General features: G+C 35.5%; 1 protein-coding gene across 4 annotated transcripts in view; it reads left to right on the top strand.

Moving 5' to 3' along the window:
• chico overlaps window positions 1-26,582 on the top strand; it is a 48,793-nt gene extending 22,211 nt beyond the window's left edge. For 2 of the 4 annotated variants that reach the window (XM_068222908.2, XM_073911843.1), the window contains 6 exons: window positions 4,366-4,463; window positions 11,650-11,713; window positions 20,716-20,760; window positions 21,091-21,153; window positions 21,356-21,430; window positions 24,508-26,582. In XM_068222908.2, coding sequence (XP_068079009.1) covers window positions 4,366-4,463; window positions 11,650-11,713; window positions 20,716-20,760; window positions 21,091-21,153; window positions 21,356-21,430; window positions 24,508-24,732 — 570 coding nt within the window. In that variant the 3' untranslated portion in view covers window positions 24,733-26,582. 4 annotated transcript variants of the gene reach the window in all.
• Window positions 26,583-27,245: the final 663 nt, after the last annotated feature.

Below are 27,245 nucleotides of genomic sequence, written 5' to 3'. Positions count from 1 at the left end.
AAAACGCACTGCATTTTCTCACAACGCTAACAAATTAATAAAACGCACTGCATTTTCTCACAACGCAAACAAATTAATAAAACGCACTGCATTTTCTCACAACGCAAACAAATTAATAAAATGCACTGCATTTTCTCACAACGCTAACAAATTAGTAAAATGCACTGCATTTTCTCACAACGCAAACAAATTAATAAAACGCACTGCATTTTCTCACAACGCAAACAAATTAATAAAAAGCACTGCATTTTCTCACAACCCAAACAAATTAATAAAACGCACTGCATTTTCTCACAACGCAAACAAATTAACAAAACACACTGCATTTTCTTACAATGCAAACAAATTAATAAAACGCACTGCATTTTCTCACAACGCTAACAAATTAGTAAAACGCACTGCATTTTCTCACAATGCAAACAAATGAACAAAACGCACTGCATTTTCTCACAACACAAACAAATTATTAAAATGCACTGCATTTTCTCACAACGTGAACAAATTAATAAAACGCACTGCATTTTCTCAAAACGCTAACAAATTAATAAAACACACTGCATTTTCTCACAACGCTAACAAATTAATAAAACGCACTGCATTTTCTCACAACGCAAACAAATAAATAAAATGCAAACAAATTAATAAACAAATTAATAAAAGGCTGCATTTTCTCACTTCACATTTCAATTATTAAAACGCACTGCATTTTTCCACAACGCAAGCAAATTATTTAATTATGTGACTGTTGTAGATTTGCTCATTGCAATATCAATACTAAAGCAATATATATTGTGCAGCCCTGATTGCAATGCAAAATAATATCAAACTTTGTTTTCAACTACATTATTGTCCTGTAGACATAGTCCGAGAGTAAAGAGCTTCTGTCCTGCAGTGTGTGTTTTGCTTTAGGTGTTGTGACTGAGCTTTAGTGTGTCAACATAGCACATTAAATCTGAGGGTGATGCTGCTGCTCACAGTGAAGGCCTCATGTGTTCAAGGGTCACAGGTGATCATGTGCTTTCTCTTCCTCTAATTGATTTCTAATGGAGGGAACAGACTAGAGGGATTTACTGAAACACACACACACACACGTCTCTGCTCTCCCTGGAGACTGTCATCATCTATGGGAGAGAGGCGTGGAGAGAATGTGAAGGAGGAGATGAGAAATATTAAGCCTTTCACTGTGTATAATAAAATGAGAGTTCTGATTATATTTGATGACAAAGGGTTATTTAAATATATGCTAATTTAACGCATCAAGTCTATAATATCATCTTTAGTTAGGTGAATGAACTGATTTAGTTTTTTTGTATGACATCAGTATTAATAATAGTAGTTTTAAAAAAATAAATAATTTATAATTTAAGAATTATGTCATTTAAATAATAATAACAATAGGCGAAGCAAGTTTATGTAGAATATTTCATACACAAAGGGAATTCAAAGTGCTTTACAAAAACAGGAATAAAAGAGACAAGTATAAGAAAATGAAAATTATTAAAAATGATTTAAAACAGATTAAAATGTGTTTAAAACAGATTATAAAAAAGAAAAGAAAGACATGATTATGTGATCTGTAGGACGTAGCACAGTGCTCGTTCAGTATAGGCACAACTAAACAGATGTGTCTTCAGCCTTGATGTGAATGTGCCTAATGTTGGAGCGCATCCTATTCACATCATCCTGCCTACGTTGTTTCACTATATCTTAACAATAAATTGAAAACATGATATAAGGAACTGCTATTTTCATTTTGATTTTAACAACTTAACAGACTGCAGAAATGTTGAGGCGTCGTGCTGCATACATGAGCGTCATCTTCACTGTATGCGTATTAATAACAAAAAGAAGCCTATAACATCACTGCCTCCTTGCAAAACGCATTACCCGAGAACAAGTAATAGATTCAAAAGACCAAAGTCGGGGAATATGTTGTTAGATATAGACAACAAGATGAATTAAATATCAAGTTAACAAATATGGTGAGATTAGATCCAGCGGGAGATCCTTGATAAACAGTCCAAAGAGCACAGCTCTCATCTGGGTAGATATGCTGTAGCGCATGCCAGAGAGTGTGTGTGTGTGTAATCACGTGATGTGAGTTTTTAGTTGTTTTGGTGTGGACGGTGAGCTGTTCATAAAACGCTGTTTAGAAACGCTAGTGTGGACGCGGATCGTTTTCATTCTAAAACGCCATTTTAAAACTAAATTGCACTAGTGTAAACGGGGCCTAAATCTCTCTAAAGTTTGATTTAGTGGCATGACATTTACAGTATTGCCAAAGCATTTTAGATATATATAAGATACACTGTATAAAAAAAATCTGTTATTTTGGAAATAAACCATTAAAAAACGGCCGTTAAATTACAGAAATTTACTGTAAAATAACAGAGGTTGAATTACAGAAATTTACCAGAAATTTAAATTTAATAAGATTTCTGTCATTTATTGTCTTTTATTTTAGAGAAAGGTTCTGTCATTTAACAGCTCTTATTTTTACGTTAAAGAAAATAAACCGGAAATAAACCGTAAAATTACAGATTTTTTTTCAGTGATATTAACATTATTAAATTTAATAAAATACAGCAAATACGAAATAAACAACAGAAAGGAATAAAAATAGACATTATTGCTAAAAATTATAATATTTAGTTTTGAGTTTGAGTTTGAGAACCACTGGTATAGATTATTTAAATAAGGCAAATTAGTTGATTATCCATTTCTAATGGTGTACAAATACTTTGCAGCCAGTTTGTTCTCTCTGAGAATATAGAAAAGTTTATCCGAGTCGTGTATTAAATGAATAATCATTTAGTGTTTTTCTCGCGGCTGTGTGTGAGGCTAGCTGCAAAAATGCATACAAATGGATAGGGGTTACACAAATAACGGCAACTTTAGAAAGCAAAAACCAAATTCTAGACATTTTAAGAGATTCAGAAACTACAGTCGGACATATCTTGTCGCAAAAAGCGCATCTCTGTGGGTCTGCAGTAGGATGATAATTGTTTTCAAGGTATACCGCGGCTTGGAAAAGTCAAGGTTTTGAAACTGCCAACATTTTCTGTAATACTGTTCCTAAGGTGTGTAAGATTTTTTTGTTTACATTTTTTGTTTGTTTTTTAAGACAACAGTATAAAAGATATCCAAAGATGTCGTTTTAAAAATCTCATCATTACTAATACAATTTAATCAAATGTAATAAAATAAAGATGTTTAAATTGGTTTAATTATTTAGAGATAAGTGACGTCAACCTCAACAATGGGCAGCAGGGGGCATGAGAGTACCGCGGTACGCCACAAGAGTTTTGCGTATCGTGGTTGGTGTATCCCGATTTTTCGGTTCGGTTTGTAATGACATTACACCCCTAGCTAATAATATTATTACAAATATTTTATTATTTATATATATTTATATAATATATCTTATTACTACTAAAAATAGAAAGCATATAACTTTCTTGTTCCGTAATAAAGTTAATGCTTTCTATTTTTAAATGTTGTTTTTGTCACCTTTTTTTAAAATAAAAATATTTGAATCACAATAATGTTTTACCCCGGCAATGTGAAGATTGTATAGTCTTAAAGTAATAGTCATAATAATATTGCAATTACTATGAGTTAAAGTTACTTTGAGGTAAAGTATGTTACTCTGTTTTTGTGTGTGCGCGTGTGTGTGTGCGCGCGTGTGTGTGTGTGCGTGCGTGCGTGCGTGTGTGTGTGTGTGTTTAAAGCAAATATTCCCTGCTGAGATGTTTTGTTCTGCCTATATATTGTTCCTCAGGGGGGCAATTGTGTTTAGCCACACACACCGATACACACACACAGAGAGAGACCCGTCTAACAGTTTTTAAACAGCTGTGTGACACTAAAGCATGTTGAGCACAGATAATATCCTGCTTCTCTCGCTCTAATGTGTGCTGGTTTGTGTTCTCGTCTGTCTGGTCGTAAAGGTCAGAGTTCATTGACCCCTGCTGAAGCAGGTCAGAGGTCAAAAGCCAATGACTCTTCTGGTCTATTTGTAAAAAAGCTTTAATTTCAGCCTGACCCGACAAACTCACCTCAGACACCAGATACAATCACCTGAGAAGAATCGTTCTAGCCTGTTTGCACTAATGAAATGTTATTGAGAGGAAAGCCCACGCACTGGATCTGATCACAGAAATTGTCATGTTTTCTGTGGTCCTAGTTCAGAAAACCTTTATTTTGTTTCATTTTAGTTGCACTTCAGCATTAGTTAAGACTAAAATTAGCTTGATAGCTAGCATTGTAAAATAATTTGTTTAGTAATTCTATAGGTTGAAGGGTTGTTCATCAGTACATGTCAGGGGTCATTATCTAATTTTATTTTATTTCTCTTTCCCTTAGGCTTCGTCTCAATCGACACAGCCGCTGAAATTCACCACGTCAGACTCTTGTGATCGCATCAAGGATGAGTTTCAGTTCCTGCAGGCACAATATCACAGGTATAGCAAACACACTTCAACGTTTTTTAGACTGAAATTAAAAGGTCTCATAAAATTGTGCGTCTGTTAAAAATCGTGCGTCTGTGTTTAAAGATAGTACACATACCCTTCACTCAGCATTTGAATTGCTACCATCAGGACGCAGGTTTAGAATTCCTAAAGCACGAAGCAATGCCTATAAAAAGTCATTTATCCCAATGGCAGTTGTTGTTCTAAACCGGATCAATGTTTGTAGTGAATGAGGTGGTTACCAAGTATGATTTGCAGTATTGTGCATGGGGCTAATTTGGTTTTTAAACTTTTAACTTATGTTGTTGTGTTGATAAGTGTTATTGTGTCGTTGTTGTATGTTTGTAATTGTTGTCCTAAATCCAGTGTTGAAGAAAAATTTCCTTTCTGTGTCAAGCAGAACGGACAATAAAGTTTAAAGTTTAAGTTTACGGTTATTTAAGATGGAAACGCTAGGGTTAACGCAACATTTAAAACGGATGACCCTTTTATGAATGGTGGTGGCAATGGAGCAGACAAACCACCAAATTATGCCAAAATAAGTGTTTATTTTACAAAGTGGTTAAATGATAAACAAAATATATACAAAATAAAGACAACAAGAATAAATAAATGGTTGTAATAAAGGGGAGGAGGAACAAAAGTGGCGCTAAAGAACAGAAAATAATACAACAAAACACAACTCTAACTAGAACCCACAATCTCTATACTACCTAATAAAAGAAAGAGAAAGAAAAGTCTTCAGCGTTTTCACGCCCTATCTAAACTACACTTCTCAACACAAATGTAAACAAAACTTACAATTAGTGGCGCACACTTCTAAACTAGTGTGTATAATACATTGGCATCTCCTATGTGTAGCAACATGTAGGTCATGTGACATCTACCCTATTCCTCGAATCCCATCGATGTCGTATATCTGGTAATCAGAGAGAAAACACAATTAGAACACTTTTAAAGATCGATTTCAGCACAAATGATTATAGCACACATAGCACAAGAAACTGTCACATAATCCAGCATCCAGCAAAACACACAGTCAAACAACATGGCAAACACACAACAGTGAGCAAGCAAAAAGCAAGCTAGCTTTCGACTGCACCGGCTTCCTTTTTAAGTGTGGAAGTCTGCTTGTGATTGGTCATTGATGATGTCATCGTAAATGGTAATGATGACTGGCATCTAGCTTAGCCAATAGCTAGATGAACTGGGCGGACCTAAAGAAAATGATAGGTAGAGAAGGAGGGAGAGAGAAAACAAACAAAAAAACACAGATACTGAGCCGTAACAGCATCCAAGGTCAAAATCTCCAATGATAAACGTTTTCCATGTCATTTTCCATGTTGAAAAAAGTTTTAAAAAGTAATATATTACAATCTAACGGCCAAAATTCTTAAACAAAAACACAAAAATAACATTTCACATTGGCTGTGTCTGAAATCGCACACTTCTCTACTATATATTACGTTAATAACAGTATGCGAGCAGAGTAGTATGTACAAATTCATAGCAGGGCTGCATATACTGTATTTACAAGGTATAACTCGGCCAAAAATGTCATTTCTGTCTTCATGTAATGACATATTGGCTGGCGTAAAAGCACGCATGAGCTGACCACGAGCTGTTTACTACCGCGAGGATTCGCAGGTGCCCTCCATGTCTACTTTAGTGAACAGAACTTGCATAGGCTGTGAATAACAGGTAATAAAGTTGTAAATAACATTCAGTTTGTTGCACAGAGGGATCGTTTGGGAGCCACATGAGAAGTATGATTAGCATGTAGGTTTTTTTTTTCTCAGAGTGACGGCAGTCATGACATGAAATGAAATTTAAGTGATGATATCACATTTTAGAGTAATGATTGCGACAAGGATTTAATATGTTTTTTCTTCATAGCGAACACAGAGTGTGGTGCATGAGAGAAAATGTATAACTACTCTAACTTATATAATGTTGAATATAATGCGAGAGGGAATCTGATAATGACAAATGCTTTATTTTAGCAGTAGAAAAAATTATCTAATAATGTTGTCAATGACAAGCACACGTCTCAAACATAATAATTCAGTGACTGTAGCGGATAATGGACGTTTTTCAAATTTCATTACCGAATGGTACCAAAACTCCAGTATCGTGACGACACTAATAGGTCAGGTGGTTCAATGTGTTTTGATTGGTCCATTACTTAAAGTGCATGTCTGGAATGAAACCGAAATTAGCATATATAAATTAATATATATATATTTTAATTGTGAAGCATTTAGCAGTATTTTTACTTTACCTTTGATCGAATAAAACAGCCTTGATACTGAATGACTGTGCAATCAAAACCATTCAAAGACACAAAAATCTTAAGCTTTCAACTTCTCCATCAACACACCTCTGAGGCGGTTTCTCTCCTCCTCACTTTCACTCTACACCCTAAAAACACTCTGGCTATGCGAATTCCTCTGCGGGGCGGTGAAATGGTGTGAACGTTTCTCCTCCTGGAAAAGCTTCCTGTCATCATCTGTCAGCACCGGAGATAAGAGCGATCACATCCGGCTATCACACATCACACAAGACACAAAATGACGGAAGAGGGAAATGGAGAAGGATAAACAAGCCATAGTGTTGAAGTGCTTTACATCTTATGTTTCCATCAGACTGCACCACTTTAGGATGTTTGAGAAGCTTGTTTCTGTAATGTCAGTGTGAAAAGGAGAAATTGGTCACTATTGAAGAATGATGCACCACCAACATGTAACGGGTCTGTCTTGATGTTTTTAAAAATGTATCCTCAGGAATAGGTTTAAGCTATTTATCAAAAATGTAATATCAAAAAAATCACATCTAATGTTTTAATGTAATTGATATTTATTTATGTATTTTGCATCAATTCTTATTCAAATTTGATGTTATTGAAGTTATTATTATGCAATATGATTTTAGCTATATTGACGTTGCCATAAAATAGCCATAAGTTGCTGATATGGCAGTAATCAAACAAAACACGAACAAAAATGAACACACTTCTCTTAAATAAAACAGTTTATTGAAATTAAAAAAGTTTTTTGACCTACATGGTCATCATCAGGTCAAACAAGCAACACTTGAAAAAAAACTTCAACACTTGAATCTAATAGCTATCTGAATTAGCCAGTCAACCAATAAGGTGCGAAGAACAATATATACAGACACTACCTGACAAAAGTCTTGTCATTTATCCCAGTTGTAAGAGCAACAAATAATAACTTGACTTCTAGTTGAACATTTGGATAAATGTCAGAAGGTAGATTTTTCTGATGATCACAATACTGCAGAAGACCTACTGGAACCTGAATGGACCCAAGACTCTCACGGAAATCAGTCAAGTTTGTTGAAGGAAATATCATGGTTTGAGGTTGCATTCAGTATGGGGGCGTGCGAGAGATCTGCTGAGTGGATGGCAACATCAACAGCCTGAGGTTTAAGACATTTGTGCTGCCCATTACATTACAAACCACAGGAGAGGGCAAATTCTTCAACAGGATAGCGCTGCTCCTCATACTTCAGCTTACATATCAAAGTCCCTGAAAGCAAAGAAGGTCAAGGTGCTCCAGGATTGGCCAGCCCAGTCACCAGATATTAACATTATTGAGCATGTCTGGGGTAAGATGAAATAGGAGGCATTGAAGATGAATTTGAAGAATCTTGATGAACTCTGGGAATCCTGCAGGAACGCTTTGCCGTTCCAGATGACTGTAATAATAAGTGATTTGAGTCATTGCAGAGATGTATGGATGCAGTCCTTCAAGCTCATGGGAGTCAGACACAATATTCATTCTGTTTCCACTACAGCATGACTTTATATTCTATACTGGACATTATTTCTTTGAAGTGACAAGACTTTTGTCTGAGCAAAGTTGGTCCTTACCGTCCTAATTAAATGATTGAAAATCAAGGCATGATCATATTTGATTTTGGTAAAATAATCGAAATCTAGAGGTCTTTACCTTTCATATAAGCCACATCCGATGCCAAATGATCAACCAGAAGTCAAGATTTCATTTGTTGTTCCTAAAAATTAAATGGGCGACAAGACTTTTGTCAGGTAGTGTATATTACCATAGAGCAGCCCAGGAAACTAATCACACTCACCTTAAGGTCATACAATTGTGCAATGTGCTTTTGTGCTCTGGATCCAGGCCTTTAAAGAAATGTAAAATGTTCCAGATTTATACTGGGTTTACGATTTTGTTTGGACAAATTATTCTTAAAATATCCTATTTATTTTCAATGTGGTCATTGTGACTTCAAGAAACCTAAACATTGAGTATTTTTTTACACACCTTTAGAACAACCAAATCAAGTCCAGTTACATAAAATAGGAAACATCCATCGGGGTCACCCTGACCCCATGGGATGCTTAAGGGTAAAATAAACATCATATAGTGCTGGGCAATGGTTACAATGTTGGGACTTAAATGGCATGGAGCTAATTTAGTGCACTGTGCATGTAGCGTAATTTATTATTCATTTAATTTGTGTAATTTATTTAACATAAATTCTTTGGGGAATGGGGCAACACGGTGGCTTAGTGGTTAGGACTGTCGCCCCACAGCAAGAAGGTCGCTGGTTCGAGTCCCAGCTGTGCCAGTTGGCATTTCTGTGTGGTTTTCATGTTCTCCCCATGTTTGTGTGGGTTTCTTCCTAGTGCTCCCGTTTCTCCCACAGTCCAAACACATGCGCCATAGGTGAATTGAAACTGAATTGGCTGTAGAATATGTGTGTGAATGTATATGGATGTTTCCCAGTACTGGGTTGCAGCTGGAAGGCCATCCGCTGTGTAAAACATATGCTGGATAAGTCTGTGGTTCATTCCGCTGATGAATGAAGGGACTAAGCTGATGGAATATTACTGAATGAATGTTTGATGAACAATGTAATTACATTTGCGTTTTTTTTTTTTTTTTCAAAGATCTGGCAACACAAATGAGTCAGGATGTGCTGTTTCCCCTGTGAATTGTTTTTTTATTTGAACCTCGCATATTGAAGACAACTCTGATAAACATTTAAACATATTATTGACGACTCGTTCAGTTTTGTACACACTGCATGGAATTTCTGTAAATGCGGTTGCCACTACCTCTATTTTTCAGCTAATCCAAAGGTCTGTTTGTGTACAACAAAAACAGACGTCTGAATTTAAATGCAGTGTGCACATGGTCAAAATAACTTGTCCTTCCTCTTCAATGACATCTGATTGGTGTTTTTCTGACATGAGGGCGGAGTCAACCTTTCACTCACATGAGATCCACCAATAAAAAAAAAACACACCATCCAGTCAATTGTGCATGAACAAAATCAATCGCAATTTCTTTTCATTCCACCATTTGGACTACTCTTGGATAAACTATTGCATTTTCACAGCCACTTCACCCTCTCGTCATCATGAGTCTGAGTATTTACACAAGTACACACTGGATTATGCTAATAAATGAGTAATTATTCTGTGGAACTGCATAATTGAGATTGCGTAATGTTATTATTATCATTATTGCTGTAGTGATTAAAGACCTCATAAAACGGTTTGACAAATGCAATTCTCTTTTCTGTGTTAATGTTTGGATGTTAAGCGTTTCAAAAACAAGTCATTTGTTTTAAGCAGTCGGCAGGCTTTTGTTTACATCGCAGTCATAAAGCATGATTTACTGCTTGCTATTAGTCGGTGGCAGGTGGTGTTGGGGGAGGGATTTTCTCATTTTAGACTGCATTTGTAATTTTTTTTATACTCTGTTTGTTATTCACAAACAGTTTTCCCAGCAGAGTGCGCAATTTAAATGCGCATACATGCTGAGATGGATTTTGTCCATGTTTAAGGCTTTATACTCCTATCAAGATGTATTTAAACTCAAAAGTGCATTAATATTAAAATAAAATGTCTGATTATGGTTATATTATGTTGTTTTAAAAGGTTTGGCTGGTTATTTATATATATATATATATATATATAGCAAGGATGCATTCTTTTTTTTAAGATATCTAAAGATATATTAAGAAATTATAAGATGCATTAAGTGGGGCGACGCAGTGGCACAGTAATTAGTGCTGTCGCCTCACAGCAAGAAGGTCGCTGGGTCGCTGGTTCGATCCTTGAATCAGTTGGCGTTTCTGTGTGGAGTTATATATAACTCCATGTTTATAACAGTTTATAACAGTTTGCATGTTCTCCCTGATTCACGCTTTGATATGCCCCATTGTTCTTCTGGTAGTAGACATAAAGGGATAGACATAGTTAGCAACAATACTCAGGTAGGCTGTGGCGTTGACCCGAGGCTCAATTGGTACTAATGGACCCAAAGTGTGCCAAGAAAAAACCTCCGTCTGTGCAAACTGTATCGTCAGTTTCCTGTTCTTAGCACTGTAGCTCATCCACCTTAAGGTTGGATGTGTTGTGTGTTCAGAGATGCTCTTCTGCAGACCTCGGTTGTAACGAGCAGTTATTTGAGTTACTGTTGCCTTTCTATCAGCTGAACCAGTCTGGCCATTCTCCTCCGACCTCTGGCATCAACAGAGCATTTGCATCCACAGAACTGCCGCTCACTGGATATTTTCTCTTGTTTAGACCATTCTCTGTAAACACTAGAGATGGTTGTGCATGAAAATCCCAGTAGATCAGCAGTTTCTGAAATACTCAGACCAGCCCGTCTGGCACCAACAACCATGCCACGTTCAAAGTCACTTTTATCAACATTCTTCCCCATTCTGATGCTCGGTTTGAACTCCAGCAGATTGTCTTGGCCATGTCAACATGCCCTAATCCTTTGAGTTGCTGCCATGTGATTGGCTGATTAGAAATTTGCATTAACAAGCAGTTGTATCTAATGAAGTGGCCGGTTAGTGTATATTATAATATACACAGATAATTAATGTCATCAATTTGTAAATGTGCCTATAATTTTTTTTCGATATTCTTAATTAAATAAATATCCTTTATAAACATTACACTTCAGAAACATTTGTGTTATTGACTCCAAATATTTAAATGGTAGGGTTTGTGTATCACAACTGAATGTAAAATGTTAATGTAACATATGAAGATATTGGTTTTAATGTAATAAATGAAAGTAATGCGTACATCATGCTATTTCACACCCTAAAGCACATTTTTTAGGAAATTAATGATATATTTCATTTTATGTTGTGTTTTTCTCAGCCTGAAGTTGGAATGTGATAAACTGGCAAGTGAGAAGTCAGAAATGCAGCGTCATTACATAATGGTGAGTAAAACCTGCTCCTTGGATGTTTTTAGAGCTACAGATTAGGCCATTATTTAGCAGACTATTTCTTTCTGTGGTATTTTGGTTACTCGTGCATTTTAATTGTTGTCTTTTGTTCTCGTATAAATAAGCAGTTCTTGTTGTTTTACATTTGTGATGTTTTTTTTTAACTGACATTGATGCATCATCTGAAATCAGAATAGTAGGCTTTCTATTGATGTAGTGGTTGTGAGTTGGATAATATTTGACCCAGAAACAACTTTTTGGAAATCTGAGATTTTAACCCCTTAACCGTCTATACCACTTTTTGAAGATAGACATGACAGAAACACATGTTCAACTCATATGATTGCCTTTATGCTCATGAAAACAATAAAAAAAATAAATGTTTATCTGATCATCTTAAAATATTTTTACAAAGGCTGTTTTGCCTATAATTGGCACAAGTCAAAGCTAAATATTTGCATAAATTATATTTCAAATTAAAGTTGATGTATCAAAAAATAAGCTTTCCGTAAGATTTGAAGTACTAAACATGACCACCAGAGTGGTCCACCATCCAATGGTGACAATATAAGGGCGCCTGGTATGTTTTGAGGAATATGAATCATACTTTTTAATCATTTTGGCAATATTTGTAATGTAGACATCAAATTTTAAAGTAATATTGGAAGTTTAGTGGTGGTTTGATTTGAATTTAGCCTCTAGAAAAGTTAACATTAACATGGATTGCTGTAGCAAAGTAGTACTTTAAAACTCTGAGTTTGTTGCTCAGTAATAATTATTGAAAATCCCTCATGGAAACTAGACATTTTAAGCTTTCAAATGATATATAGTTTGTCATGATTGCGTTTAGACTCCAATATTATGGTTTAAATATGTAACACAGACTTGACAGAATCACATATTCTACAACTAAAATGATGCTAATTAAAATAATAAAACAATAAATGTATATTCGATTATCTTAAAATATGTATTTTACAAAGTCTGTTTTTGCCTAAAATTTACGCAATTCAAGCTAAATATATCCACACATTACATTCCAATTTTGAAGTTGATATCTCAAAAAATAAGCTTTTAGTTTTATTTTTCAAATTATCTTATTTTGTGTTCAACAACCATAGATTGTTATGAACTAATTTTTGACTCAATTCATTGTTTTTTAAAGTAATAGTTCACCCATTTTTATTTACTGATCCCAAAGTAATTCTCAACAAATTTGAGTTTGTTTCTTCAGTTGAACACAAAAGAAAATATTTTGGAGAATACTAAAAACCTTAGATATTAAAAAATAAATAAAATGTTGAAAATCCGTAACAATCGACTTTCATAGTGTGTGTTTTGCCTACAATGTAATCAATTGTTACAGGTTTACAGCATTTTTCAAAATATCTTCTTTTGTGTTCAACGATTATACATTGTATATATATTCTGACTAAATTCATTGTCTCCTAAAGGGATAGTTCACCCCAAAAAATATTTACTCACTATTTAATCGTCCCAAAATGGTTCCAAACCTTTATGAGTTCCTTCTGTTTAATGCAAAAACCATTGACTTCTATAGTGTTTGTTTTTCCTACTATGGAATCAATGGTTACAGGTTTTTAATTTCAATTTTTTCAAAATATCTTCTTTTGTGTTTAACGACCATATATTGTTTTAAATTAATTTCTGACCAAATTCATTGTTTCTAAAAGTGACGGTTCTCTAAAAAATATAGTTTACTCACTATTTAGTCGTCCCCAATTTGTTCCAAACCTTTGAGTTTCTTATGTTGAATGTAAAAGAGGAAATTTAAAGAAAGCTAAAACCCTAAATATTTTTTAAAAATGTTAAAAAACCTGTAACCATTGACTTCCATAGTGTTTGTTTTCCCTACTATGGAATCAATGGTTACAGGTTTACAGCATTTTTCGAATTATCTTCATTTGTGTTCAACGATCATATATTGTAATGAGTTAATTTCTGACTAAATTCATTGTCTCCTAAAGGGATAGTTCACCCAAAAATGTTATTTACTCACTATTTAATCATCCCAAAATGGTTCCAAACATTTGAGTTCCTTCTATTGAATGCAAAGGAAGATATTTTGAAGAAAGCTGAAAATTTAGAAAACCTGTGACTATAGACTTCCATAGTGTTTGTTTTTCCTACCATGGAATTAATGGTTACAGGTTTCCAACATTTTTTAAAGTATCTTGTTTTGTGTTCAACGGCCGGCCATATATTGTTTTAAATTAATTTCAGACTCAATTCATTGTTATTAAAAGGGATGGTTCACTTAAAAACATAAATTGCTCACTATTTACTCGTCCGCAAATGGTTCCAAACTTTTGAGTTTCTTCTGTTGAAAGCAAAAGATGTTTTCCAGTTTATATAGTTTGCCATGGTTGCATTAGGATTTAATTACAATAAATGTGATGTAACTTTAAGCATCCCAGTGGCAGAATTTTTTTTTTTAAAAATCCAAATATTGGGTAAAACACCTTTAAAGTTGTCCACATTAAGTGCGCAGCATTAAAACAAAAACATATATATTAACAGTATGACATTTACAAAATATCCTCATGGAACACAATTTTACTTAATTAGGCAGAAAAGATAATAAAATTGACTTGTTCAGTGTATATCTGGCTATTGCCAGCTTTACCCAACATAAGACCGAGTCACATTAATAATTGTTCTTCATTTTGCAATGTTTTTTTATTTATTTGGTCTGTGTGTAACCCCGTGGGCGTCTGCAGTAATTCGCACACAAGCCTCTCATTGATCAGTTGTATCATGGCTCGTAAATGTGCACAAGCATATTGACGTCTTGCTGTCGGATCGATGCGAATGTGTGTGTGAAACAGATGTGTCCGAGTGGCAATGCAGAGATCAGAGCCATATCTGATGCTGGAGCCCACAGCAAAGCTCCTGGCGCTGATCTTAAATCAGTCTGAGCTTTCAGGAGAGCTAATAGATAAAAGCTAAATTGATGTCTTTTCCTCCGCCTCTCTCGCTTGAAGAGATCTATGTGGGTGATTCTCTTTTTCTTCCGTTATTTTAGAGCATTCAAATATATTGCTGAAACCTTGGTCATCAGTTGGCATTCATAATATGCAAAGCAGCAGCAGCAACTTTATGAAGCAAATTGAATTATTTAATAATTTTCTGTTTCTCACACAAACTGTGTTTTGCTTTGGTAAGACCTCAATGTATTTTAAGAGCCACAGATATTAATTAAACAAAAATAGTTTACATTATTTACTCACTCTTTACTTGTTTCAAACCTTTATGAGTTTCTTTCTTCTTCTGAACACAAAAAGGAGAAGTTTTGAAAAATGTTGGAAACCTGTAACCATTGACCTACATAGTCAGAAAAACAAACATTATGTAGGTCAAAGATAAGTTAAGCTTTTCATCATTTTTCAAAATATCTTCTTTTGTGTTCAACAACCGTATATTGGTATTTTTTTATTTTAATAAGTGTATTGTTTTTTAAAGGGATAGTTCACCCAAAAATATCTACTCACTATATACTACTCCCTATTTACTCATCCCCAAGTGGTTCCAAACCTTTGAGTTTCTTCTGCTGTATGCAAAAGAAATTGTTTTGAAAAATATTGGAGACCTGTAACCATTGACTTCTGTAGTATGCTTTACCTGCTATGGAAGTCAAAAGTTAAAGCTTTTCAACATCTTTCAAAATATCTTCTTTTGTGTTCAACAACAATTTATTGTTATGAATTAATTTCTGACTCAATTCATTGTTTCTTAAAGGGATAGTTCACCCAAAAGTTAACATTTACTCACTATTTACTCCTTCTAAAGTGATTCCAAACATATGTGGGTTTAATTCTTCTGTTAAACACAAAAGAAGATATTTTGGAGAAAGCTGAAACCATAGATATTTAGAAAAAAGTTGGAAACCTGTAACCATTGACTTCCACAGTAGGAAAAGCAAACACATATTTTATATATACATATATTGGTAAAATGGTTACAGGTTTTCAACATTTTTCAAAATATCTTCTTTTGTGTTCAACGATTATATAGTGTTATGAATTCATTTCTGACTCAATTCATTGTTTATTTGAGGGATAGTTCACCCAAAAAGTTTAATTTACTCACTGTTTACTGATCCCAAAGTGATTTTAAACATATGCAAGTTTATTTCTTCTGTTAAACCCAAAAAATATTTTGAAGAAAGCTGAAAACCTTAGGTATTAAAAACAAAAATGTTGAAAACCTCTAACCATTGACTTCCATAGTTGGAAAAACAAACATTATAGAAGTGAATGGTTACAGGTTTTCAACATTTTTCAAAATATCTTCTTTTGTGTTAAACAATCATATATTGTTATTATTTAATTTCTGGCTCAATGTATTGTTTTTTTAAGGGATGGTTCATCCAAAAATATCTACTCCCTATATACTACTCACTGAAAGCATTTACTTATTATTTGCTCATCCCCAAGTGGTTCCAAACCTTTGAGTTTCTTCTGTTGAACGCAAAAGTAGTTGTTTTGTAAAATATTGGAAACCTGTAACTAGGGTTGGGCATCTAAGCTATAATGCCGATCCGATACGCATCTCGATACAAAGAATACGATCCGATATATTAGCGATACATTTGTGACATATTGCGATGCAACACGATACGATTCACACCCATATCACGATACGATGCGATATTTCAGCACTAACTAATTAGATCAAGTTTATGAGATGATGTGAAAGAGGATGCTGTGCCATTGAATGAGTTTGATTATTTATTAACCAAGCAAAACCAAGACTTTTTTTTACAAACTGGCTTTTCTCTCAGAGCCAGAGTGTCAGTTTACAGTAGAGGGCCATTTTAGAACATATAGCACATATTATTTATATATATACATATTATTTATTTATATATATATTATATATTAAATATATATATATATATTTGCACTCTTTCAACATAAATAAATTTAGCATTGCACAACAAGAATTGTGATTTAACTTTTCAACTATGAAAACAAGTTTTACAAAGATATATTTTGCCACTGATTATTCAAAACTTAAGGTTGTGAACTAGCAGTGTTATGCTGCTTTGAAACATCACTGTCACTGTAAACAACAGGCTAATAAAAATATAACAAACCAGCAATCTTCTTGCTGTGAGGTGGTCAAACTACCCACTGTGCCACCGTGACACCCAATTATTTTTATCATTATTAATATTATTATTATTATAATTAAATAAAAATTAACAGGAGGAGGTGTTTAAAACCTTCGTTCTCCGTGACACTAGGCTGAATATATTTGCAGATGAACAATGCAATAGCATTCGTTATTGGCGTAGAGCGAGCAGAACTGTTGCGCATGGAAAAAAAAACTTGCAATGCTTTTCTCACCACTTTTGGAGCTGGTTGAAGCAGTGCGAAAGCCGGGGATGCAGGAACACTGGAAGATGCTTTCACAACAACACCGTGGCGCCGCTTTAAGTGAGATATCAGATTAGTCGTACTGCCCGCGTATTTTACAGATGCGCGGCACATTTTGCAAATTGCATCTGTCCTGTCATGTCGTCCATCCCTAAATCCATATTGTTGCCATACTTTAGATTTAAAACTCAGTGGGGAATAAAATGTGTTTTGCTTCTCGCGCTTTCTGAGGGCGCTCCACTAGCTTCATCCGCACACCTGATACACTGAGTTGTAGTGTGTGCACATCCGCAAATCCGTTGCTAAGGCTTACTTTATGTAGGTCGATTAAATTATGCGCCAAAAACAGATTGACAACACTTGTTAATAAATAAAAAATACATTCTATATTAAAAATATAAGCTGTATCTCGGAAAAATCGATGCATCTCGCAAAAACCGATGCATCTCGATTTGCTTCCAAAATTTCATTCATCCTCTGCTGCTCAACCGATGCACTTGCATCGTGCACGCGCATGACCGCGTATCGATACATATCGGTTAATCTTCCCATCCCTACCTGTAACCATTGATTTCGGTAGTATGTTCTAGCTGCTATGGAAGTCTATGGTTAGAGGTTTTCTAACATTTTTCAAATGATCTCCTTTTGTGTTCAACAACCATATATTGTTAGGAATTAATTTCTGAGTCAATTTAGTGTTTCTCAAAGTGATAGTTCACCCAAAAATTAACATTTAATTTCTATTTACTGATCCCAAAGTGATTCCAAACATTAGTTTATTTCTTCTGTTAAACCCAAAAGATATTTTGAAGAAAGCTGAAAACCTTAGATATTAAAAAACAAAAAATGTTGAAAACCTGTAACCATGGGTTTCCATAGCAGGAAAAACAAGAGCACTGTAGAAGTGAATAGTTACAGGTTTTCAACATTCTTCAAAATATCTTTGTTTGTGTTTATCAAAAGAAAGAAACTCTTAAGGGTTTGGAACAAGTCAAGACTAAGTAAATATTTTCATTTTAATAACTCCACCTCCCTAAATTGATTGATGCAGAGCCACTGGCTGTTTCTCAATTCCAAGAACGCAGAGAACGGACTTGTGTTCTTGTGGAGACCGGTCTTGCCAGGTGTCCTCGGAAGAACGAACTCAGGAGACCGCGAGGGCAGAGAACGCGTCCTTTGAGAAATGGGATGCTGCGTTCTTCCTGATGGTCACATGACCTTCACGTGTTTAAAATGGAAATTATTTAAACATTACAGCCTTCATACAACGATTTATTGTTTTTTCCCCTCTTCAAAATATATACTTTGCATAAAAACATTATAAATATGCTCTGCACAATATAAATAAAACAGATTTTAATACAATTTTCAGCAAACAACCCTTAATGTGTTTATTCCTATATTAAGATGTCCATGTTAATGTTTATTTTCACGGTGTCATTTAGGGAAACTCCTGAGGTAAAAAAGTGATATCTCTGAAATTTAATAATAAATCTAAATAAAATGCTGCGCTTCCCATCTCCAGTCGCAATGACTTCTGGGACTTCCAGTGCGAGTTCGGTGCTCAAGTCTGCATCAGTGCATCCTCGATATCAAGATCACATCCGGGAAGTTTCACGCGTCCTTCGTGCTTGCGGTCTTGAGTATTGGAACTGAACTTAGGCAGCTGATGATGACGCTGCACGAGAACATGAGGACGCAAGACCGCTGAAGAACGCATATTGAGAAACAGACACTGACTTTTCAGTCTTTAAGGCAGGCATGTTATAAGTAATTAATTAACTTGTCCAAAAATAAAAAGTAATCGCATACATAAAATACAGTAACTAGTTAATTTGCAACTAATTAAATTTTCCTTTTATCAAATAAGTTTTATTAAAGACACAGATTCAAGAAGAAAATAATTCTGTTTACATATTGTGTCCACATATACACAGGCACAGCAAATAAGAAAAATTAAAAGGAAAAAAAATAAAATAAATAAAAATAAAAAACACCCACCAACATAACAAGCAAACTTGTTACAAAAACCTGTTTAAACAACAGAGTATGATGACAAAGCATGTTAAAACATTACAGAAATGATGCATTATTATGAGGGTTTTTTTTTAAGGTAACAGATAAAAGGATTCCAAGTTTTGTCAAATTGTTCAAGTTTTCTTTTCAAATAGTATCTAATTCACTCCAGATGTAACATAGAGGCAATTTCTCCAAGCCACATTTTACATGTAGAGGATTCCTTTTTTTTCCAAACAGCAGGAGTAGCTTCTTAGCAGTAGTTAAGCAGTATAAGAGCATTTTATGTTGTGTATTTGACAACAAATGCGTTTGTTCAGAGAAACACAGAATTACAAGCATTGGATCTGGTTGTAATTGCAACTTCAACACCTGGGAAAGCACTTCAAAAATTCCATTTCAATAATTCTGTATCTTCAAACATAAAATAAAACTGAGATAGATCCACATCTGATGAATTACATTTGTCTCAAAGAGGTGAAATATTTTGGAAGATTCTATGTAGGTTTTCTTTGAATAATATAACCTATGAATTATTTTAAACTGAATAAGACTATGTGCATGTTTATGGTTATACTCATATTGTAATGTGTGACATCCCCATGTGTATAATGAAGATCAGTTGAGATTATTCTGGAAGGAATTATAATTTGACATGCGTTCTTACCCTGAATGTAAATAATGCTTTAATTTTTATTTATTTTTAATTATTATATTTTAATTAATTTATTTATTTATTTATTATTATTATTATTATTATTTATTCTCTCTTTATACTGTTTTTCATTTTATAATTTACAAAATTTGAGTACTACTGTGTAGTAAGTACACCTGACAATAATGTACGTAATCTTTATACCACTTAAGGTCACATATTGAGATACCAATGTACCTTGAAATGCTGTATGGTTGTACTCAATTGAATGTTCACAATAAACAAAATAAAAATTAATAAATAAATAAACTGAATAAGACAATGTTTAGAATTAATAGATGGTTTATTAAAATCCTCCAAACCCCATTGCCACATTTCCTCTGAAATTTCCACTCCCAATTCTTTCTCCCACTCTTCCTTAAAACATTTTGTGGAGGGGGAAGTAGCAGATTGTAGTTGTTCATAAATTATTGGTAATGCTTTTTTACTGCCTTCTCACCAATCTAGGCATTTGTCAATGATTGAAGGGGATGTACTATCAATGAAGACGTATGGGCATGTGTGTAGTTTCTAATCTGTAAAAATCTGAAAAAAAAATAATTCTGTGGGAATTGAAATTTCTGATGTAATTGGTTAAATGATGCTAGATTCCATCAGCGAAAAGATCTCCTACAGTATGTGCACCCATTGGCTTCCATTGTGTAAAAGTCTCATCTAATGTAGATAAATGATGGATTCTTAGCAATGGGAGGTAGAAGAGAAAGTGACTTTATCTTAAAAAGGTGTTTATCTGTTTCCAGATGCGATGCATATTCCGAATTAAGATATTGCTGTTAAAATAAGCAACTAATTACATTGTGTTAATATAACTGCACATATAAATATCTGCTGATGATCGTCTTTCATGTTTTCTCTTACTGTAGTATTATGAGATGTCGTATGGACTCAACATCGAAATGCACAAACAGGTAAATATCGTCTAAATATTTTCTGCATCTCATATTTTGCATAAAAGTGAATGCATTATTCTTATTATACCTGTGATACTCTTAAATAAATAACAGTATGGCGGTTAGAGTGATAGTTGTGCAAAGTCTGCAGTGTTTCCTTTACAGCGAAGGCCTGCTTATGGTTTGTGCATATGCAGCGTCCCAGATTCAGACGCTCTCAGCATACATTATCATGACTGACTGTTGCTGGTGTGTTTTCGCACAGCATCAGCAGTCTGTAAGCGCATCCCCCAGACAACTTATTAATGGCTGTAAACCCATGAGGATGTGCTTGTGTTCTGTCCGCAGGCGGAGATTGTGAAGAGATTGAACGGGATCTGTGCTCAGGTGTTGCCGTACCTGTCTCAAGAGGTCAGAGGCGCTGATTTATTTATGACACACACTCTGTAATGATTCAGCCTCATTACTGACTTAAATGGGCTGCTGGTTTGTGTCGTGGGTTGCTTTAATGCACTGAAGGGGTTTTGTTTGCTTTGCGTTTTACCTTAGGAGATTATATATATATATATATATATATATATGTGTGTGTGTGTGTGTGTGTTTGTGTCTGCAGCACCAGCAGCAGGTTCTGGGGGCGATTGAACGAGCCAAACAGGTCACCCCTCCTGAGATGAACTCCATTATCCGGGTAGGAACTGCACAGTATGTAACCATGAGGGTTATTGTGTAGGAGTGAGAGATTATTATAGAATTTTTAGCTATTATTTTATACATTTATTTGTTAGTTGACATATTTATGCAGTGTTTAACCTTTTTGGTTTTAATAACTTTTTACTTTGTTTTTATGTGTATGTCTGTATATAAATTAGACTTGGGCGTTAACCAAAATTTGATACCGTCAAACCTTCTCCCTATTTTTTTTACCTCGGTATGTGGTATTAATGTAATGAAAAGGGTTTATGCTGTGTTCACGCCTGACGTGGAACGCACGGATAAATCATGATATTCGCGCATAAACATTCAAGTTTACTTGCTTCTCGCGTCAACCCTGATGCATTCGTGAGTCAAATCTGCTTCATTCGCGCGTCAAATTCACTTCAGAACAGACGCAGATTCGCGTGATGGGCAGGGCCTCTGTCTGCCCAGTGACTCTAGCTTCGTTGCTAAATGGCTAACATGGATTTTATGAAGAAAATAACAGTGTTTATGTGCTTTATGAAGGCTGAAAAACAGCGTCGATACGTTTAGGGCCGTGTCTGAGTCCACTAGATACTTACAGAGGTACATCCAGCTCTGTGAGCTCAAAAACTCAGCTTAGTTTGATGACTTGTTGTCGTATTCGGCTGGAGGATTTCCCTCGGGACACCAACAACAGGTGCTACGTCACAGTCACGCCTTCACAAGAGCAAGCTCCTGATTGGTTAACGCGGCGCGAATGTCTGCTCAAATTCAGATTTTTTAACTCGAGCGATTTGCGCAAAATGCATATTAAGCCCGTATGGACTCAACATCGAAATGCACAAACAGGTAAATATCGTTTAATTTTTGTACGTTTCGCGCCGCACAATTCGCATCATTCGCGCCACACCATTTGCGTGTATCGCACCACAGGATGTCTATTCGCACGTTTGCATTGATTTACCACGTAAATCACTCGCGCTTGACGCTCCTTCCACATCTAGTGTGAACACAGCGTTAGAGAGTGTCACCAAACTGTTGTCTTGTGCCTAAACCATGCAGAAACTGAATAGCGTATATGCAACCTTAGGTTTAAGATATTTCTGTTTATTGCGGTCGCCTCTTTGTTGCACTATTTGCAAATTGCCTTGCCGTATTGAGTGCCTCTTCCTTCTCGTTTCGATCGAAACCTGAAATACTGCCAAACTGTGATTATAACCACGCATTCGCATTTTTAGGCATTAAATGAATTAGATTTAATATTTAATCCTTGTCTCCTATTTAAGTCCATTGTTTTTTATGATGGTATAATAGTATGAATACTTATTGAAGCTTATGTCGTTGCTGTTTTTAGATCCCGTGGTATACCTTATTTCTGTACTACCGCCCAAGCCTAATATAAATGTATTTTATTGCTCCTTGCATTCGGAATTAAAGTACAAGTAAAATATTCAATTAAAGATTTTTCTTTGGATTTATTTAATTATATTCTTATTTATTTATTCAGAAATTGATTTATTTATGATTTATTTAATTAGTATTGTGCATTTTATGTGTATATATACAGTGCTCAGCATAATTGAGTACAACCCATTTGAAAATGAATATTTTTATCTATTTCTCAGTGAATAGAGGCAGTGTATTTTGGTGTATTTAAACAAAACAGATTTATTAAACTGTGATTTTCTTCAAATAATATTTTAGTCGCCAAACATTTAGAAATTGAGGGATAATACAATTAAATTCAAGCAAAATATTGCAAAAAAAATACTCTACAAAATGTAAAAAAAATCACATTTTTTTGCTTCTTTTGATTTTTCTTTTTTTTTTGTATTTAATATTTTTCTATAGCATATACATTTGAGCTACTAATTTTTCAACCTTTATTGTTGGTTATTTTGTTAGATGAGCTCCAGATTTGGCTTCAGTACTGACTAATCTAATGCATATGCACAAATATAATGTTGTATTGCTTCCTATTAAAAATATGAATTTAAAAGAGAGTGAGGGGTGTACTTATATATGCTGAGCACTGTACATACATACTACCTGACAAAAGTCTTTTCGCCTATCCAAGTTTTAGGAACAACAAATAATAACTTGACTTCTAGTTGATCATTTGGTAAGTGGCTTATATGGAAGGCGAAGGCCTCTAGATTATGCTTAGTTTACCAAAATAAAATATGATCATGCCTTAATTTTCATTTATTTAATTAGGAAAGTAAGGTCTGACTTAGCTTAGATAAAAGTCTTGTCACTTAAAAGAAATAATGTAGAGTATAGAATATATAGTCATGCTGCAGTGGAGAATTAATTAATATTGTGTCTGACTCCCATGAGTTTAGAGGACTGCATCCATACATCTTTGCAATGACTCAAATCACTTATTAATAAAGTCATCTGGAATGGCAAAGAAAGCGTTCTTGCAGGATCCCCAGAGTACATCTAGATTCTTTGGAGTCATCTTCAATGCCTCCTCCTTCATCTTACCCTAGACATGCTCAATAATGTTTATGTCTGATGACTGGGCTGGCCAATCCTGGAGCACCTTGACCTTCTTTGCTTACAGGAACTTTGTGGAGGCTGAAGTATGAGAAGGAGCGCTATCCTGCTGAAGAATTTGCTCTCTCATGTGGTTCATAATGTAATGGGCAGCACAAATGTCTTGATACATCAGGCTGTTGATGTTGCCATCCACTCTGCAGATCTTTCGCACACCCCCATACTGAATGTAACCCCAAACCATGATTTTTCCTTCACCAAACTTGACTGATTTCTGTGAGAATCTTGGGTCCATGCGGGTTGCTTTAGGTCTTCTGCAGTGTTTGTGATGATTGGGATGCAGCTCAACTTCAGGATTCATCAGACAAAATTTACCTTCTGCCACTTTTCCAAATGATCAAGTAGAAGTCAAGTTATTATTTGTTACAAATAGTGTGTTAATAGGCAGTTAACAACAGTAAATGTGCAGTAAAATCTAATATTGTCTTGGTATACTTCAATAGTGTGTACATCATCAAGTCATTGCGACCTCTCTTTAACCTGGACGGCTGTGTGTTTGTGTGTGGTTTAATGTAATCGCAGCAGCAGCTTCAGGTTCACCAGCTCTCTCAGCTCCAGGGTTTGGCTTTACCCATGACCCCTCTGCCCCTTGGCTTGACCCCGCCGACCCTGCCCGCCGTCACCTCCAGCTCGGGCCTGCTGTCGCTGTCCAGCATCCTGGCCTCCCACGCACACCTCGCCAAAGAGGACAAGAGCTCCCGCGACGCTGCCGACGGCCATCGTGACGAGGACGCAGACAAATCCGACTAGCCTTCACGCAGACGGTTCGAGTCTGATTCTTGAGTTCTGTGAAGAGGGACGGAGCGCAGACAGAGAGAGAGCTTTTCCTCTTCATGTCTGTCTCATTGAGTTGGGTCTGATTCAGTCTGTCTTTCTGCTACTACAGCCAATCTTTCCTGCGTAACACTGTTTGATTCTTTTGCTTTTCATTAGTGGGCCTGCTAAAATTTCTGTTACTATTGCTTATACTCCGGGGGTTAGTGATCAAAACAGCTCTCAAACCCAGAGTATTGAACTTCAGCATGTAACATACCTCAAAATCATGTGTGTATTATTACTTTAAGTAAATTAGACAGATTTTTTTTTACAAACAATAAAACTGATGATAATTGATTAGACTGAGGGATCATAGTGTCATGCAGATTTCAATAGTACACTTTGAGTTATCCAGAATGCCCAGACATTGCTTTAGCAACCTAGCAACACATTTGCAATTGCATAAATGCTATGGCAATCAGTCCAGAAAGTCATAGCATTTGCATAGCACTGCACTCACCTTGAGCAACACCCCCTTGTTTTTGACAGACAATAAAACTGATGATAATTGATGAGACTGAGGTTTACACTAATACGTTTTCGTTCTAAATTGCATACGTTTTGCTACGGTGACTGCTTCTGTCTAGTAAAGTCTAGATCAGATACGAGGCCGGCTGGAAGTGCGATATGCACATTAATTTTAGCAGCATTTTTTATAACACTGTATAACAATTATTAATATTTTTACAGTGCTGTGATGGTTGGGTTTAGGGGTGGGGGTAGGCATTAAAAAATACAATTTATTGGGTAATTTAATAGATAACATAAATGATACTCGGTACAAACTACTGTTTTTACATTACTGTGACTTTTGGGGGCAATTTATTTTATTTTATTTTTTTTTTATAAAATACAATAAATGGGAAATTTAATAAATGATATAAGTAATTCTCGTTAACTTCCAGCCGCAACCATATCCGATCTAGCAACAACCCTTCCGTCCACACTACGCCAGAGTTTTCAAGCACCAAAAAACCGAGCATTTTGGAAACGCTGAAGAGGTCATTTTTATTTTAAAACACTCAGAGAAGAGCTCAGAGACAGAATCAGGTTAAGGCACAGATCTGGCCAAGGTTACAAAAACATTTCTGTTGCACTTCAGCTTCCTAAAAGCACAGTGGCCTCCATAATCCTTAAATGGAAGATGTTTGGGATGACCAGAACCCTTCCAAGAGCTGGCCGTCCGGCCAAACTGAGCTATCAGGGGAAAAAAGCCTTACTGTGCATTCACATGTGGCTTCAGTGTCAATGCTTGACCGAGGGCGTGTCTTAAGTTGGGGCTGACGCGATCATGACGCATCATGGCAGTGTCAACCAATGAAATTAGTCCGTAATCGGCTACTTTCTAAGCTGGTGTATTTACATAAAGCAATTTGATTGGCTAACGATGTTTATGAAAAGTGCGGGACTGTCAGGCCACCAGGAAATGTCACGGTCTTCCCTATGGCCAGTCCATCCCTGGAGATAAAGAAGAATCTAAGGCCCCGTTTCCACCAATACGTTTTCGTAATAAGTTTGCATAAGTTTTGATACTGTTACTTTCATCCGCACTACCCCGGAGTTTTCAAGCGCTGAAAAAGCCGTTTTCATTTTAAAACGCAGATGCTCAATGTGAAGCTGCGGTCACACTGGACGTTTCACAGTTCGCTGTGCATCATATGATTACGTGAGACCAATCGAGGATCAAAACATGACCAATTTACCAATTGCTCGCTTTTTTAAATGTCTAATCATCGTGTTATCCCGCCCTTTTTTGCAGTGCCGTACGACAGAATTTCGCACGCTCAAATTCTAGTGTGACTACGGTTTTAGTGTGGATAGGGGGGAAACAGAGACATCTGAAAACGGAGGCGGGACTGCAGACATTCTTCTCTCTGATTTAGGCTTTTTCCACAATATTAAGTAGCCTACACAAAGTTCAGTCTTGCATCCTTTCCTTGTAAGTTCAGACCAGTGTTGCCAGATCGGGCTGTTTTGAATTTGAGTGTGTGGGTAAAAAATATGGGTGGTTTCGAAACGTAAATTTTATATGCAATTTATTTAACAAAACACAACTGTGAGGTGAAGGAAAGTTGCATCAAAATCTGACTCCCCAGACAAATCTGACACCTTTTCGTGGCACTTGCATCACCTCCAGTTAAACTCACAGCGGTTTATCATGACACTTTTATCCAGAATCTTTTCCTGCAATTAACAGCGAGAACAAACACAGAAGCATTGTATGATTGACAAGCAGCACCTTATTGTATTCAAAAAAATTTAAAATGCCAAATGTGACGAATTTATACCACATTTCGAAAGTAAAACATACTCTAATAGGTAAGGGCAGTGTGTGGTTGAGAGGGGGGCATTGTTTCGATGTGATCCGGTAATTCTTTGACTACTGGTAATGGTTGCTGTATGGTTTAAAAAATATATAAATTAAATAAATTAAATTAATTTATAAT

This window comes from Danio rerio, chromosome 2 (genome assembly GCF_049306965.1).
Source record: "Danio rerio strain Tuebingen ecotype United States chromosome 2, GRCz12tu, whole genome shotgun sequence".
NCBI lineage: Eukaryota > Metazoa > Chordata > Actinopteri > Cypriniformes > Danionidae > Danio > Danio rerio.
The sequence above is the reverse complement of the archived record's forward strand: the minus strand, read 5'-3'. Positions and strand labels throughout refer to the sequence as shown.